This window comes from Mytilus galloprovincialis, chromosome 3 (genome assembly GCF_965363235.1).
Source record: "Mytilus galloprovincialis chromosome 3, xbMytGall1.hap1.1, whole genome shotgun sequence".
In the NCBI taxonomy this organism is placed as follows: Eukaryota; Metazoa; Mollusca; class Bivalvia; order Mytilida; family Mytilidae; genus Mytilus; species Mytilus galloprovincialis.
This window is the reverse complement of record NC_134840.1, coordinates 64678031-64695781: the sequence shown is the minus strand read 5'-3', so window position 1 is coordinate 64695781 and position 17751 is coordinate 64678031. Positions and strand designations below refer to the sequence as shown.

Here is a 17751-nt window from a genome sequence, read left to right as displayed (position 1 = left end):
TCCCCTACTTCCTCTTTTTCCGAAAGTGACCTACCGAATAAAACTGATAGTCTGGTTTGTAACATCTCTATTTTAGTTTGGAAAGACAATCAACTAGATTCTAAACAATTTTTTTTTTATTTTTTTTAATAAGAAATTCAATATGATTGCCAATTTGACAACTATACACCAGGATTAAAATAAAGTGGTGGTCTTCAGTTATAAAAAAAAATGGTTTTTACTACTTGTTACAATTGTTTTTAAGTTTTAAGTTTTTGATTAAACGCTTTTGAGTTCAATATGTTCCTTTTATTTTTCACATAATATACGATAAAAAAAAATCAATACGTTGAAGTTGGTACTTGATTCTTATCCGGATTTTAAATGATCAAATGATTTATATATATAAGAATGATTTGCACTATGAAGATTTATAGCCATTCACAGAAAAAATCTACATGTACCTTGGCAAATATTTAGTCAGACCTCTATATAAAGTAATAGTACCCATTCTTTTTCGTTTTAATTATGAAGTGTTTAGTTATTACATAATACCGCCAGTTTTTGTTCCTTTTATCATACAAAAGACTCGAATGTCATGTGGATATATTAAAGACGTACTGCATAAATACTATAACAGTTTCTACTTTTATAAATTGTGACTTGGATTTGTAGTTGTCTGTCTCATTGACTTTCAAACCACATCTTCTTATACCTATGTATCAAATGGATCCCCCAAATGAAAAGATAAGTTTTGAAAAACTTAATGTTGGTGCATTCGGAAACAGTTCATACAATCAAGAGTACCATTCTCCTCCAGAATTTTGTGGGAAACAGTCAGATTCAAATGGATACTTGCAACCGATAAACGAAAACGGAAAAAGAATATCTTCTAACCATGATTACTTGATAGTTCATGGATCCATAAAAAGTAATCTGCCACCTGATAAAGAGCCAGACGAACCTCAAAGCTGGCTACACTCCATGAAAAAAGAGAAAAGGGGAGATCATTGTGAAAACGAAAAGGAGTTTAGAGATCTTGATAATTCTCCATATTCAGTTATAGCAGATTCCAATATAAAGCAGCAAGAAGTTAAACATTTTCCTCAAATAAAGTATGTAAGTGATATAATGGCCAAAATAATGGCAAAAGGTTTGTTTAAATGAAAAAAGTCATATTAACTTTCTAAATTTCACTTTACGTTTTGGTTTTGTTTTTCAATTCATGTTTATTTAACAAACGAATATATTTATACATGGCTATGTTCTATAAAACATGTGTACATTCTTTTAAAGCAAATAGTTTATTTTGATATAATTCATTAGAAATGAATACTTGTGAGCTGATAGAGCCAAAATTGAAGTCCACGAACTAACAAATAATTCTAGTTACTTATAATTCATAATTCATTGTCGTAATGTATGTTCTCCATCTTTGGGTATATACGCTGTATACATATATGTGTGTGTAATATAAAGACAGATTGTTTTATTTATAGGTAGAAGGACCACTAAACAGTTCGGAGAATGAAATAGAAAAGGCACTGAAGGGTTCACGTTGCTCACCTTGCAAAATTGTTGCACTTGTTATGATTACATTTATTATCATGACTGGCCTTGGCGTTGGAGCTTATTTTTTAATTCTGAGAAATATCAGCAAAGGTCTGTCTATTTTAAGTTGTATGTTCGAAACTTCAATTCATCTATAAGTCAGTAAATATTGTTCTAGGTATTTCCAACTTTAAGGATACTCTTGATTTTAAAAAAAGTCATTAATATTTTCCAACAAAAGTACATTCGTACCAAATTAAAAGGGAAAAGTGATTCGTTGCTTTTTTTTCAAATACGTTACCGAAATATTGCTCGAGATCAACTTAACTTCATCAAGAACAGTTTAACAACAAAACTAGGTGAAGCAGTATTACTTTTAAATCGGTGAATAGGCATATGTGTATTCCCCGGAAACAACTAATGATTATGTTGAGTATTGATGGTCAGGTGTGAGACATCAACCAACCAATACAAAACATTAACGGAAGGTTTGACAATGTAGGGCTTCATTAATATGTAGGGCGTCCTTTCACTATAACAACGAGTCAGACGAAATAACAAAACCTATCACTTATATGCTAATAATTTGGTTTTGGATGTAACGCTTCTTCTGATTGACTGACGTTGTTATGTTTATCAGCTCATAGACATAATTTTGTCCTGTGACCCTGACGTCATCAACTTTTTTTCATAGTTTACTCTGGTTTAAAATGAAATTTAGAATTAAATTATAAGAACTGACTGTAATACTGTTTCTGCCTATTCGAAATAACATAAACAAAATGTGGTTCACACTTTAAATGACTCGCTACGCGGGTTATTCAGTGTGCACCACATTTTTTATGTTATATCTTCATAGACAGTAAAAACATTACAGTCATTCCTTATTAAACACAAGCTTTTGTATAATCCTCTAAAAACGAATTCAGATATATAAAAGACAACATCTAAAGAATTTATTGTTAAAGGAGCTCATGGTATATTTATAAGTTAGGAATTTATTAGTTCGTTGGGATGTCAATCTATTTTCATTGGAATTTTAACTAAACCAGTTTTAAAAAAATCATGTTAACACAATTTTTTTTAATTTTGGATGCAACGCGTCTTCTGATTGGCTGTCAGAACGTCGTTTTGTGTATCAGCTCATAGAGATAATTTAATAACGTGTCCTTGACGTCATCGACGTTTTTCATTTTTTATTCCTGTTTAAAATTAAATTTAGAATTAAATTATAAGAAATAACCGTAATATTTTTTTTTCAGTCTTTTCGAAATAACATAAAAAATGTGGTGCACAAAAAACCGATCGGTGGTTATTCAGTGTGCATCACATTTTTAATGTTATTTCTTTAGAGATAGAAAAAATATTACAGTTATTCCTTAAATATAACATAGACAAGGAAGTTTAAAGATATAGAAGTGTTTTTTTTTAAATGAAATACTTCATAATATATCTTGTTTTCTATGCATAATCAATCTATTCAAAGATAATGACTTAAACTTCAATATTTGGTACATTGAGAGTGTGTAAGTAAATTAAAAAATACTTTATTGAATTTGCTTTGTAAAGTGTAAAGGAATTTACGGAAATGCAATCGCAGAAAAAGGAACACAGTTGGAATGCTTTCTTATTTCACAGCTTCTCCTTTTCTTCTCTTCACATTCCACATTCAAAGGCGAAAGTTGGTAAAATAACTTATAAATCATAGGCCTATATTTTACCCCCTCTTTCCCAAGTTCCATCTTCTTTTTTAAGGTGCCTCATTAAACTCATGATTCCTTATCAAAGCTTTACGCCTAATTCGTGTCAAACACGTAGAATGTTCAAGAAGGACACTAGTCCTGAAAGTTATACTACTAGAATAATTAATGGAGAATCGTCAGTTGAGTGTTAATCTATATTCCTAACAACCCTGTTCTAATAAAACAACTTAAAAGTAAAGAAAATGAATGGATACTTTATATGAATGTTTTTCAGACGAGGAATCTGCTTCTTCTTTCTTGCCATCAGTATCAAACAAAACAAATTCGTCAACGACTTCATCTGTTACTTTTGAAACAACAATACGCAGTACGGAACCGTCAACATATACCACTTCGAATTCGGCTGCTTTGCTCACGACACCAACACACTATCAGGAAATATCATCAGGTACAGTAAAAAATGTTGACATACAACTGGAAAATGTGTATCGATAAATCTTTTCATCGCTATATTAGGATGATTAAAATTTTGTATTATGCGCTTCTTTTGATTTTTTGTGTAATACAAAGTACAAATATTCACATGTATGCATGTATACACTTGTCATTTATGGTTATTGCTGGTTAATAATTACATTAGATGTATGTTTCATTGTGATACTTTATTCTGATTGACTAACTGCACATCACGTGTTATTCCATAAGCAATTGCATTGCTCAATAAAAATTTTCATTCATGATAACACGTGGTCCCACAATAAAGTGCACAGGTGAATTAAATAAAACAATAAAAAAATTCGTGTTTTCATGATCATTGCTAACAAAATGTAATTATAATTATTGAATGCGTCTTTTATTAACTTCATAGGGTTGGAAAAGCGTTGACCGTGCGCACATTTTTAGTATGAAGCGCTTCCGCGCTTCATACAAAATGTACTTCGGTCAACGCTTTTACACCCCAATGAAGTTACAAAAAGAAGCATTCAATTCTTAATTAAGTTTCTACACGACGTCAAATATCACACTGAATGGAGTGTGATATTATACAAATATAGCCTTTGTATGAGGTCAATACAAGGATATATAGACCTGAAAGAAGTATATTGACTGAGGACGAAGTCCGAGGTCGATATACTTCTTTGGGTCGATATATCCTGTATTGACCTCATACAAAGACTATATTTGATATATTATTAATTTCCGACCATATTTGTATCAAAATCGTCATTTAGGTTTGTTGGAACTTTATAGATATTAGTAATGATACATTGTCTCCTTGACAATAACAACATATTAGTTGTTATTTCATTTACTTTTTTTGGGACATCTTATGTATTTGAAGATTTTTTTTCGTCAAATAATTGATCACAGATATCATTTGTTTCAAAACGTTAAACAATATCCTAAATTCATTACATGACGTCACAAAGTATATCGGTTTTTAGATATTCTAAAAATAACCGTGCAATATGCTTTTTGCCGGTCAATATGCTTTTTGCTATCCGCCGTTTTCTCTCTACCTTCGAAAATATAGTTTAACATGTGACTATCCCTAAACGAATCAAATTTGTTAAAATATACGAATTAATAATATTAATAAATGCGACGAAAAATACGTTAAATTTGTTGACGCGTCTTGCAATGTAAAACGAAAATATGAAATTTCCTTTTGTTATTAATGAGGACAGAAACGACTTTCAAATGTCAAAGTTGGCTTCAATACCTCCGTTGCAATTGGGATACGTGTTCTCGTATGAGAGCCGTTTTCTTATTGTATAAATTACTTAATCTGGTATCAAGCGATAAAAATTCTCATTCGTTATGAAACCTATAAATATATGTCTTATATTAGTTTTTGTTTACTAACTGTGATTAAAGGACACACAATAAATACAGATATCATATTAATATGGAACAACCGAGAACATGCAGCTCATGATTTTGTACATTTCTTTTGAATCATTGTTATGTGTCAAGTGGTAATTTCAATTTATGGCATGTCTATGTTTTAATTGAGTGCTAGTGAGGTTTTAATTCTCTGAGGAATATCATAATTTGCTTATTCTTTAGTTTTCTATGTTGTGTCATGTGTACTATCATTGTTGTGTTTATCTATTTCATTTTTAGCCATGGCGTTGTCAGTTCATTTTCGATTTATGAGTTTGACTGTCCCACTGGTATCTTTCGCCCCTCTTTTATATTTAGTCTTGCAAAGATCTTATCGATTTCTTTTCAGAGAGCAGCTTATTTCAAGCAACAAGTTCCACTATACAACCTCACTGTAAGTACCTAATGTATAGCCACAAACGGCATATAAAAAAATTTACAGAACATAAAAATGAAAGTAGATTTCGTAATAAATGTAAATTATGTGAATGATGTCATTCTTTCCTTCTGTTTCCCTTTTAAAAGCATTTTATGTCGCAAATATTATGTCACCACAGTTAAACATTAAATTGTTTGCTTGCCGTCGCTTACAAAAATCAATGTACCGCCAAACATCACAATTGCTTAGTGAGGCTATCGTTCCGAAGATTTTCTGATCACCTTTACGATTTGGTATACTATTACAAAAAATCTTTATGAAAGATGACAGTTAATAATATGTTACCAATGTAGCCAAAGCTTGTTCCGTTTCTTTGAATGACCTTTAGTTTTCTCGTTTGAATTGTTTTACATTGTCTTATCGGGGCCTTTTATAGCTGACTATGCGGTATGGGCTTTGCTCATAGTTGACCTATAGTTGTTAATGTCTGTGTCATTTTGGTCTTTTGTAGATAGTTGTCTCATTGGCAATCATAGCACATCTTCTTTTTTATATCAGCTAGTGCAATTGGTCCAAACTTTATAAAAAAAAATGTTTAAAAAAAACAGTTCCTGCGATAAACAGTTAAAATTTTGGTAACCCCTCAGTCTCAGACTCAATTATCACTCAAATAGTGTGTGTGCTGACGGACAGTATATTCTAAAATAATTCTAGTGAACGATATAATTTTATTTTTCAATAACCTATCGTTAGGTGTTCCAAAGTGTACTCTTTTGTGGTACCTTGAATTGTGTTTCTCTAATTCAAATTCGAGTTTCCAGATTGCTTTGTGAGAGTTTTGTGATAGACCGTTGTTAAACACTTTGTCTTCATATAGGTGAATAAATATGTATACACAAGTACGTATATTCTGTTTACATTATATTTTTTTCTGATTGCTAAATACTGTCTCACAAAGTGACTGTAGATTCCAAAGGGATATATAAAGAGTGACAACTAAATTACAAAAAAAGCAAATGACAAAAAATTAACATATTAAAACACTTAATAAAAAATCTAGAATGAGCAACACATATTTCGTATCATCTTTGCATAATATCAAATGTGGCTGTCTTTCTCATCTTGTACAATTTTCTGATTTTATAAGGTCAGAAATGTGGAAGTATACAATAGCAACTTTCACACCTTCTATATAATATCTGTCTAAATTGGGGAATGATGTATAACATGACAAAGTTTTACTTTTTATTTTTACATTACTGTTGATGTGTGAAGGGGGGTGTGGGTTTTTCTTGACACTGATGATCAAGATTCATCTTCCTTTTTTATTAAGGTTCGCCTACTGGAAATTCAATTTTACGACTACATCCTGACCAAATAGCTGATCTAGCAATTTACAGAGATTGGTTATTGCATAGTTGCGAAGCTGACATTGGCTATCCTGCAGGCATTCTTAGCATAGAAATTATGAAGGCAGGAGATTTAGAGTTCAGAAAATTAGAAGTAACAATTGAAAGCTTAGAAGACAACATTACGTCATGCGAAATTCATAGAAAAATAGAATTTGGAATAGTATTCACCTCTGATATGGAAAAAGCTATCATTAGATGCAAAATACTTAATAAATACTTCCCAGACACATCGGCCTTTTATTCAAATAATGAAACTGTTTCACTTATACCAGGTAAATATAGCTTATGTATGAAAGACGTAAAATAAAAAAAAAATACTGAACTCCCAGGAAAATTCAAAACGGAAAGTCCAGAATCAAAATGCAAAATCAAAAGTTCAAACACATCAAACATGGACAACAACTGGCATATGCCATATGCAAATTTAACTCAAACGAATAATTAAGAACTTAACTGGACTTATAGTTTTATTGAATGTTTCAATCTGCTTTAAGGTATTTGAACATTCAAATATTGAATGTTAATGCGATCTTGTACAATATTGACTAAGATTTTTTTACATTTTTATCATATTTTTAACTTAAAAGATTTTTTATTCCACTATTTGTTAGAATTAAAATGATTGCGTTCCTTTCAAAAATATCAACTTACTTAAAATGTTTTTTAAAGAGGGAAAAACTTTAAAAAAATAACGTTTAAAGTAAGTTGATTTTCTTAAACATTGTTTTCAATATTGTTTTAATAGGTACGAAAAATAATTTGATTTTAAATTGTCCGATATAATATTAAACATGTGTTGATATCCAAGCTTGTTATCCTATAATCACGGTAGGTATAGTGTCCGGCTAGGATCGTGATTTTTCGAGTGATTTGGTCCATTTTTTTCGAGTGTGGTTCGGGCTTTTTCGAGTGATAAAACATGCGATAAGTTCAATTAACGGATATTTCGTAATTATAACAGTTTTAAACTTTACTACGCATCTTATATTGAATAGTATATATGTTTTGATCAACAAAGAAGCTCAATTTCCTTGTATTTAAATAAATAAATCATTGTTTGTTATTGTCCGGGTTTTTTTCGAGAGCAACTGTGAATTCGTCCGGGTTTTCAGACAAATGGTCCGGGGTTTTTTTACAGAAAATTGAAGGTATTCTAGGCTTTAAAAAAATCACTTTTTTCTAGTTTATAACTGTAATTAAGTGAAGGACAATATCATATATTCCCAATAAGTCATTAAAAACATATCAAAATGAATCTTTTTTCAATTTAATGCAAATACTCTGTTTGTAGAGCGTTATACAACTATTTTCCAGTGTTCATTTAGAAATAACTTGATACTTAACAAAACGGTGTCTAGAACATTATGCAGGGATGTCATATTCATTTTAACTTCATTTCATGTTACTTTTGATATTACAGTTAATGATATTTCTTGTGGTGAACTCCGGAGATTAATTATAGAAACCTATTAATAAAAAAACATAAAAACACACACACTTAATCCATTCCATTTTTATTGTCATTAAACATAAAATTTGAATAAAATTTCAGATAAAATCAACAATGATATGAATACATGTGGGTTCATTAGCCCAAATATGATCCTTTAGCAATGATACACAAATACAAAATGTGTATATCATAATGCTACACCAGCTAGATTGTCCAGTGCTTCTAACAACACCAGGATCACCATTTTAATGTCTTGATTAATATTCAAATTTTCTACATTTTAGACCCTTTTCTTTTACTGAAAGGAGGTTATCATGGTGTTTAGTTGCTGTATGACCAATTATTTTATTTGTATAATCAGAATCCTGCTCACAGTTGTAGCATTTAGTCATTTTCGGTTTTCATTTCTTAAACAATAAAATAAATAATACAAGATACAAGACAAATAGATCATGAAATATCTAAGATGTATACTTTTTTAGGAACATACATCTCATCTTATACAATATATGCATGTACGTCTCAATTCGAATAGTCTATGCTTATGTTCCGGACCATATGAGTATCAGGACCAAATAACAATTTATAAAGATAAACCGTTATAGTCCAAGGTACGGCCTTCAACACAGGGCCTTGGCTCACACCGAACAACAAGCTATGAAGGGCCCCTAAAATAACTAGTTCAAAACATTCAAACGGGAAAACTAACGGTTTAGGGGTGGGATTGGATAGAACAAAGAAAAATAAACGAAAGATATAGTTACATTGTATGTTACTTGGTATAATATATTGTTTTGGCTAAAGAGGTGGCGAAAAAATAAGTGCCCAAGGGAAAACCCAATTTGGAACCATATAGGTATATCTTCTCATATATGTTATGATGGTATGATACTAAACCCCTAACGGGATATATATAATGAAGACATAATCTTTCAATCAGTTTAATTGAAGTCTGGAGCTGGCATGTCAGTTAACTGCTAGTAGTTTGTTGTTATTTATGCATTATTGTCATTTTGTTTATTTTCTTTGGTTACATCTTCTGACATCGGACTCGGACTTCTCTTGAACTGAATTTTAAGGTGCGTATTGTTATGCGTTTACTTTTCTACATTGGCCAGAGGTATAAAGGGAGGGTTGATATCTCATAATTAAAACATAATTAAACCCGCCGCATTTTTGCGCCTGTTCCAAGTCAGGCCTTTGTTAGTCTTGTATTATTTTTAATTTTAGTTTCTTGTGCACAATTTGGAGTTTAGTATGGCGTTCAATATCATTGAACTAGTATTTATGTTTATTTAGGGGCCAGCTGAAGGACGCCTTCGGGTGCGACGATTTCTCGCTGCATTACAGACCTGTTAGAGACCTTTTGCTATTGTCAGTTTTATGGTCGGGTTCTTGTCTCTTTGACACATTCCCCATTTCCATTCTCAAGTTTATTCAATAGAAACGATTCAATAATACCATAAATGTATGCATAACAACGACGGTTACATAAAATGTTCTAATTTTATAGTTCAAAAGCTACACAAAACAGCACAAGTTACAAGTTGAAACCCACTGTCTTTCAATTAATTATCTAAGTTGGGTGTACTAGTATAATTATGTTTTCTGTCCGTCTCTACTATCAATTATTAGACTCTTTATCAGAGCGATTTTTTTTTTTGTCAGTTAGTTAAAACAGTTGAACACTTGCTTAACAGTTCATTAAGACATTTTTGGAAGTTATCTTCCAAGTCGACATTTTGCTGTTCAGTAATAGTCATCCCATGAGGTCCAAATACTTATATTACTGGAACAATCACATTAGATTGTTGGCATCACAGATATATACTGTACATGCAATTTATAAGATGTGAGAAAAAGAATATAGACAAATGAACGATACGTGTTTCATGATAAAATGCAAGTGGTGATACATCATGTGCCTTGAAAGTACTTAATTTGAGCCTTTATTTGATAGTTTTTAAACGTAAACACATAACATTTTTAGCTATAAAGAATGTGGATAATCACTCGATAAAAAGGACACACTCGAAAAAGCCCGTACTGCTCTCGAAAAAAAACGGACATAAAAAACTGAATTTACTCTCAAAATGTCGTTTTCAATGCAATAACAATTGTTTTTGTAAAGTGTCTGTATATGAAAGAATATATATAGATTCCATGTATGCATTTCCGTAGACATTTGCATTGGTATATGTAAGAAAATGGCTTTATTCGGTATTTTGGAATAAAAGCATTTTAAGGCTAAATTTAACTTTTATAACGAAAAGCAATGTCAGAATGATACTATCTTTATATCTCAAATGCTTACATATCATTTACAACCTTGTTTATCAAACTCAAGCTTCTTAATCACGTCTTGTTACAAAAGAAGTCTGTTTGTTTACATTTTTGATTATATTCACTCAAAAAAAGTGGTCACACTCGAAAAAGCCCGATCAAATCACTCGAAACACCACGATCTTAGCCGGACACTATACCTACCGTGATAATGATCAAATTATATATTCGTATCTTGTTGTAAGGAACAAAAGATGTTTTTATTGCTCGTCCAAGTGTTCTTATTTGTAACTATTTTTCATTCTATCAAAAAAAAAAGTGAAAAGTAAAAAGAAAACAGATCTTTAACCTATGAAAATATGAAACTCCTCGTTCTTGGTACTGTTTTGTTAATGTAGTAAACCAGTGATTCATAAAATTTCACACGAGAATGCTGTAGATATTTGTCCAATTCCACACTTTATAAATATTCATCTAAATTTCTACTTAATATTTAATTTAAGTATAAAAAACAATAATTAAAAAAAAGAAATTGTAGCGAGCATGGCGAATGCATGATATGCCAAAACGTATATAATACGTTATTAATAATCTTTATACATTTGTCATGTTTGCAATGAGATTTGTTTAACCATCTGAATTGTCTTTCTTTGAAGAGAACAGCATTTGTAAGTCCTCACGTAAATTTGTGACACTTCCTCGTTAAGAATTCACTATTAGATCATATCTTTTAATAATGGTGCATGTTTATGACGATTTATGTATTTCAGGTGATGCATGCAAAGACAACACTGTCTACAAAAGCATCCGTGTACATCCAACAAACTGTCATTATTATGTAGAATGCCAACATAAAGAACCATATGGGCATGCATGTCATCACAATCTCTGTTTTGGAATATATTCAGTTGATACCTGCAACTATTGTAATCTCGTAACATGTCCAAAAACAAGTAAGAAAGACTTCGTTATGTACAAAACAAAACTTTTAAAGTTGTAATATACAGGGAAACAACGCATTATGTAAATACATATTTATATTTATATATATAGTTAAGCAGAATTATTTTATTGATATTGATTACTGCAAACAAAATATATTCGACAAAAAAGTGCATCACTAATCAAGTTTAATTTTTAATATGAAACAAAGAATTTCAAGTTTGCATGTAGAAAATATCGACCCATAAGGTTAAAAAAGAAATAAACAATTAGACACCAGGGGCCTTATTTCTGAAAGTATCTTATGACTAAGACATGTCTTAGCATGGTCTTAGGACATGTCATAGTCGTAAAATATGTTTTCGAAAGTGTCCCAAGTTACGATTTGTCATAACTGTTATCATAAACTTAAGACCCCTCACGACTGACTTGTGATGGTCTTATGATTGTGAACTAAAATTCTATTTACTTTTCATGTATAATTTTATGTTAATTGCAACAACATCATTTGTTGTGTTTCTCAGTTATCTAAATAGTAAAGATTTTCTTTTTCTCAACTATATATATATACGTAAATTCAAATTTGAATCTCCTGCGACATACAATTTGGAATGTTTTCTAACTCATAGTTTTTGGATAATAAATATAATACATATTTCTTTCCTGTTATAGTACTATTTTAACGTATTTGCACGGGCATTCGTTAAGCGGGTACTTGATGTACCGAATCTTAAAATTATTCACAATTAAATAACAATGCATGTATGATAACACATAAAGGCAAAGTTCAAGATTCATTATATATAACAAACTAAATTCAAACAAATTAGCAACTTAATATGATATTTCAATTCCTATTTGTATGAAATTTCATGTTCATTATAATGAAAGAAAACCAAAATATTCGTAAATATTAAGAATGGTAATAATTAATTATATATTCATACTTTTTCATTTTTATATGTTTTAATTTATATTTTGTTAATCATTATTTAAAATAGTAGAAAATAATGTTCACTTATGACCGAGTCATAAGAGCATTATACCTATGACTATCTTAAGACAGCTTTGATTTACATCATATGGCATATCATATGATAGTCATAAGATGATCATAAAATATGTCCTAAGATATATCTTATAACATATCTTATGATACTTTCGAAAACCAGGCCCCAGTATTATGATTACTTCTTAAGTATCATAGACAAACAAAATATATGACTCACAATCAGTAGATGTGCAGAAAATATACAAAACAAGATCAGGGCGCTATTTATACTGTTCTTCGTCTCTATAACACAGTGAGAACTTTAACACGGAGCAAACACTCTGACCTCAATGTCTGTTTACGATTTGAGCAGAAATCTTTCAACTTGACGATCGCGCCATAATTGTTATTCAAAGGAATAATCCATTGAGAAATATGAACAACTAAATCTGGAAAAGAAATTAAGCATAAAAACCACGCACCTGAGAGCGTGCACCTCACACACGGAACGACTATATATTTTTACGTTGAAAACATTGTACGTATTTAGCAATGATAGATTTTCATTTCCGGTTTTGATTTATCATAAGAAACATTATTAAACATACTTTTATATGATTACTTTTTTTCCTTTTAAGATATTTCCTGTTCTACATCGACAACAAATCAGAAGGTAATATTTAGATAACAGTATCGGTTTGTTTCTTATATGAAAAGCACATGTATCTAATTAAACTAAAATATAAACTGATATCCTGAGTCAATGGTCTGCACTGCACATCTTATTAAAGCATTTAGTTATAGCACTTTTACTAAGCCGCCCATTACAAAATAAACAATCACTAACGAATTTATTAAACATACTAGTATTGAAAAGATAGGCAAAAAGACATTAGAGAGACATTCAAATTCATAAGCCGAAAATAAACTGACAACACCATGACGAAAGAAAGGCCAACAGATAACAAATAATACACAAAAAAACGTAGTAAAACTAAGCAACACGAACCCACCAAAACTGTTGGAATCTGGTGTAAATAAATAGTCATCGAATATCATAGATCTCAGAAGAGTACATTTGATTCATATTTCTCTTACAACAGAAAACAGTGAATATGACAGTGCATGCTGATCAGATTGTTGGTCTAACTTCTCCAAGAACTTCAAACCTCCATACTTGCACTGGTTACATTGGCAATCGAACTGGAGACATCAAGGTTGAAATACAGTTGGAAGGAAATGATGATTATCAAACGATCAGTCCAAGTTATATAATCGAAACAGATACAACAGAAAACTGTGAAATCATAAGAGTTCTCAAGTTTTGGATCGGATTCACCGTGGCTATGTACAATGCAACTATTAGATGTAAAGCAACAAATGGCCTTAAACCTGACGATTTACCAATGTATTCTAACCATGAAATGCTTTCTATGGTGCCTAGTAAGTAGAAATGTACAATGAATAAGTTGTAAACTGCATCAAATTAAATGGCTAGCTATAAAACAAGGTTTTTTCCACAATTTTGCTTGTACCAAGATGTTTTTCGTTCGTTTGATGTGTTTGCGCGTTTGATTTTGCCATTTGATCAAGGTCTTTCCGTTCTGAATTTTCATCGGAATGCAGTATTTTGTGATTTACTCTTTACAAAAAAGTTAAAAAAAAACAAAAATTGTTTCGTAAAAACTTAGAACTTATCAAACCTTCAGATGACACACAGCAGAAATAGAGTTCTTCCTTAGTTTAGTTTTTCGTAATTTGAATTACAGTTGAATGAGGTTTCAAAAAAGTTAATATTACAAAAAATACCGAACTCCAAGGATGGCAAAATCGTACGCTCAAACCCATTTAACAACTGTCATACTTCTGACTTGGTACTTGTTTTTCCTTATGTAGAAAATGATGGATTAAACTTGTTATAAATTGTAGGTAAGCTTAACCTTTCACTTGCAACATTATAGTCTTATACGATTTACATTATTTGAAATCCGTTATTTTGATTGTTTACAAGCCTGTCCGTTCTTAAGTTTTTATATCGTTTTTTAAAGACTGTGTTCTCCAGACTACAGACATTAACGACCAAGATTGCTGCTTGAGTTAACGTTACACCAAAAGAAAATTTACGCATTCTTAACAATTAAAGAGGGTCTTAGAAACGAACATTGTGAGTTCATTGATCCTAGTTTGTAAACTATTTTGGAAATTCAAACAAAATCCGTAGTTTATGTTTATAGTCGTGATCTGTTGTCTGTGTGTTCGTTTTGTTTTTCATTTTTGTTTCACTTATTTGTCTAGATTTCTCCGATAAACTGGTTTTATTGCCCTCTTGTATTCAAACCGTGTTATTATCAAATATCTTACTAGAAAAACTTTGTCTTTTAAATATCATACATAATATACATTACAATCTATATTTAAATTCTCATTATCTAATGTTGGGTATAATTTCAGGTGACTTTTGTAACCAGAACTTCAACGGAACTAACAGATATAATCACCCAACCAACTGTAACAGATTTGTAACTTGTGAAGAGAAAGTAACCTACGTGCATGCATGCCCAAATCCTCTCTGCTTTAGTTTAGAAAATGATCAGTGTGACTGGTGCGTTAATGTTCAGACATGTACATAATGAAACACTATAATTTTTATTCCTTTCATACAAAGTTAATTGAATACCATTTGCAAAAAAGTGTACTAGTATCTAAACGGTATATGTTTAGATATATAATACATATTTTTGTTCATATAGATATTCAAAGCAAGAATGAACAAAACTCTTAGTGTGTGATGTTACTTATACCTATTCAACGTAAATAATTTAAGATACTTGTAAATTGTTGTATTAACGCTTTGTATTTTTTCAATTATGAATAACATAAATAATATAAAGCATAAACTTCAATTATACTTTAAAACTGCTTTATACTTACATGTTTCGTTCATAGCTCAATTTGCTAAAACTATGCCTATAATAATAACAAATTGATTGCAAATAATAAGACACTTTTGCAACACAACTAAGAGTTGATACTGAAAATTTCTCATGTTTCTGTTTATGATTTTTCCTTCAAATGCTAATTTCTTTTAATTAATATCCAATGGATATTCATCCAGTTTATGTTTCATCCTTGTTCATGTTTACAATAAAATAAAATAGCAAATTCAGTGTAAAAAGTGACTGCTTTATGAAACTAACTTGGAAATACCGTTTAAATATTGTAATTACCCAGTCTATGGAAGAAGCGTATCGATAAAAACTTTTCTTATATCACATAGCGATATTGTCTAATATCAATTGTAAATATGCAGACATTCCATGCGGAAAATGTTGTTTTCGGCAACGAAAAATTAAGAAGATAGTAATTTTAAAACTTATTTTTCAAATATAAACAACAATTGAGTCTAAATATACATGCAGAAGTTAGTTAGAAGCTTACGTTTATGTCAGTGTAAAATTTTAAGTGCTGTGTTTTTCTTATATACATAAATAAACAATGCGATACTTTTAAAATATCATAGCGGTGTTTTTGTTATATCAATATTAGTACCGATTAGTATTAATATTAGACTGTTGTACCCATATTTTGACAATTTTACCTATTATGTCTGTTTTGTTCACGCATCGTTGTAAATATGACAGAATTTGATGAGACTGTCATACACGTGAGAGGTGAAGTGCTATAAAACCAGGTTCACTCCACCATTTTCAAAATTTGAAAATGCCAGTACCGAGTCAGAAATATAACAGTTGTTATCCATTCGTTTGGTGTGTTTTATCATTTGATTATACCATTTGATAAGGGACTTTCTGATTTGAATTTTCCTCGGAGTTCAGAATTTTTTTTAAATTTTACTTCTTAGTAGTATTGTATGTAAATAAGCAGTTTTAAGACCATTGCTTAAATTCAAATTGTTTTTGGTAACATCTTACAAATTTCTCAATTGGTTTTGGAAGCAAATCTAATCAAATAAGAGTTTAATAAACAATGCCGTAATCAAATAATCAAATAGCTAAGTATCAAAATGATTGACCTGTACTTTTGAATCTCCTTTTTTTTAAATTAGACCGTTGGTTTTCCTGTTTAAATTGTATAACACTAGCAATGTTCTTGTTCCTATATAGCGTGGTGTTCGCTGTGAGCCAGGGCTTCGTGTTTAAGGACCTACTTTGATCTATAATGGTTTACTTTAAACAAATTATTACTTTGATGGAAAGTTGTCTCATTCGAACTCATGCACCATCTTCTTATATCTATAAATCTTTAAAATTTCCCCTTATAAATAACTGCTTTCCAGTCCTCCAACTGAACAATCTAAATTTATGAATATAGAAAAGATATATAGATATAGGAAGATGTGGTGTGAGTGCCAATGAGACAACTCTCCATCGAAATAACAATTTTAAAAAAAGTAAACCATGATTATAGGTCAATGTACGGCCTTCAAAACGGAGCCTTGGCTCACACCAAACAAGCTATAAAGGGCCCCAAAATTACTAGTGTAAAACCATTCAAACGGGAAAACCAACGGTCTAATCTATATAAAAAACGAGCAACGAGAAACACGTATATATTACATAAACAAACGACAACTACTGTATATCAGATTCCTGACTTTGGACAGGTGCAAACATTTGCAGCGGGATTAAACGTTTTAATGGATCCAAACCTTCTCCCTTTTTCTGAAACAATAGCCTAACATCACAACATAGACAAACACACGATAGAATATCAATTGGCAGACTTAACTCCATCAAAAAACGTAAATTAATACACAATGAACGAATGAACGAATATACACATTTCTAACGTCAAAAGACATTTACATCTTATTTATTTGTGTTCTAAACATTTTTTTTAGTACTCGTTGAAGAAATGAATTGATAACAAGCGATACGGATTGTTATTTTGCACTAAGAAAAGTTCGCGTATTTATACGATCGGTTACTAGCCAAAAACGAAAGTCAAATCTCTGTGGCAACAATACATCGGAATACCCTCACGGTCATCGCGATGTAAAAGAGCGTCCAGGCGGCGAGCTGATTATGTTCATAGAGATATCGATTTACCAACGGGGAAAAGTCTTTGATATCCAAAAAGAACTGTCTTACTTCTCAATATCTTTTGCTATGTTAATAATAAATTTATTTTCTGTTTGACAAGATTTTTGA

The 17751-nt window shown here is 30.8% G+C and overlaps 2 protein-coding genes across 2 annotated transcripts in view; both read left to right on the top strand.

Moving 5' to 3' along the window:
• Positions 1–17751, top strand: part of LOC143068638 (uncharacterized) — a 151145-nt gene that overhangs the window by 70950 nt on the left and 62444 nt on the right. The window lies entirely within an intron of this gene.
• Positions 594–15755, top strand: LOC143066523 (uncharacterized). Its single transcript, XM_076239430.1, has 9 exons — positions 594–1098; positions 1479–1641; positions 3508–3681; positions 5470–5514; positions 6833–7183; positions 11418–11600; positions 13219–13253; positions 13684–14023; positions 15032–15755. The coding sequence occupies exons 1-9, from the start codon at positions 697–699 to the stop codon at positions 15208–15210; spliced, it is 1872 nt and encodes a 623-aa protein (XP_076095545.1). The 5' UTR covers positions 594–696; the 3' UTR covers positions 15211–15755.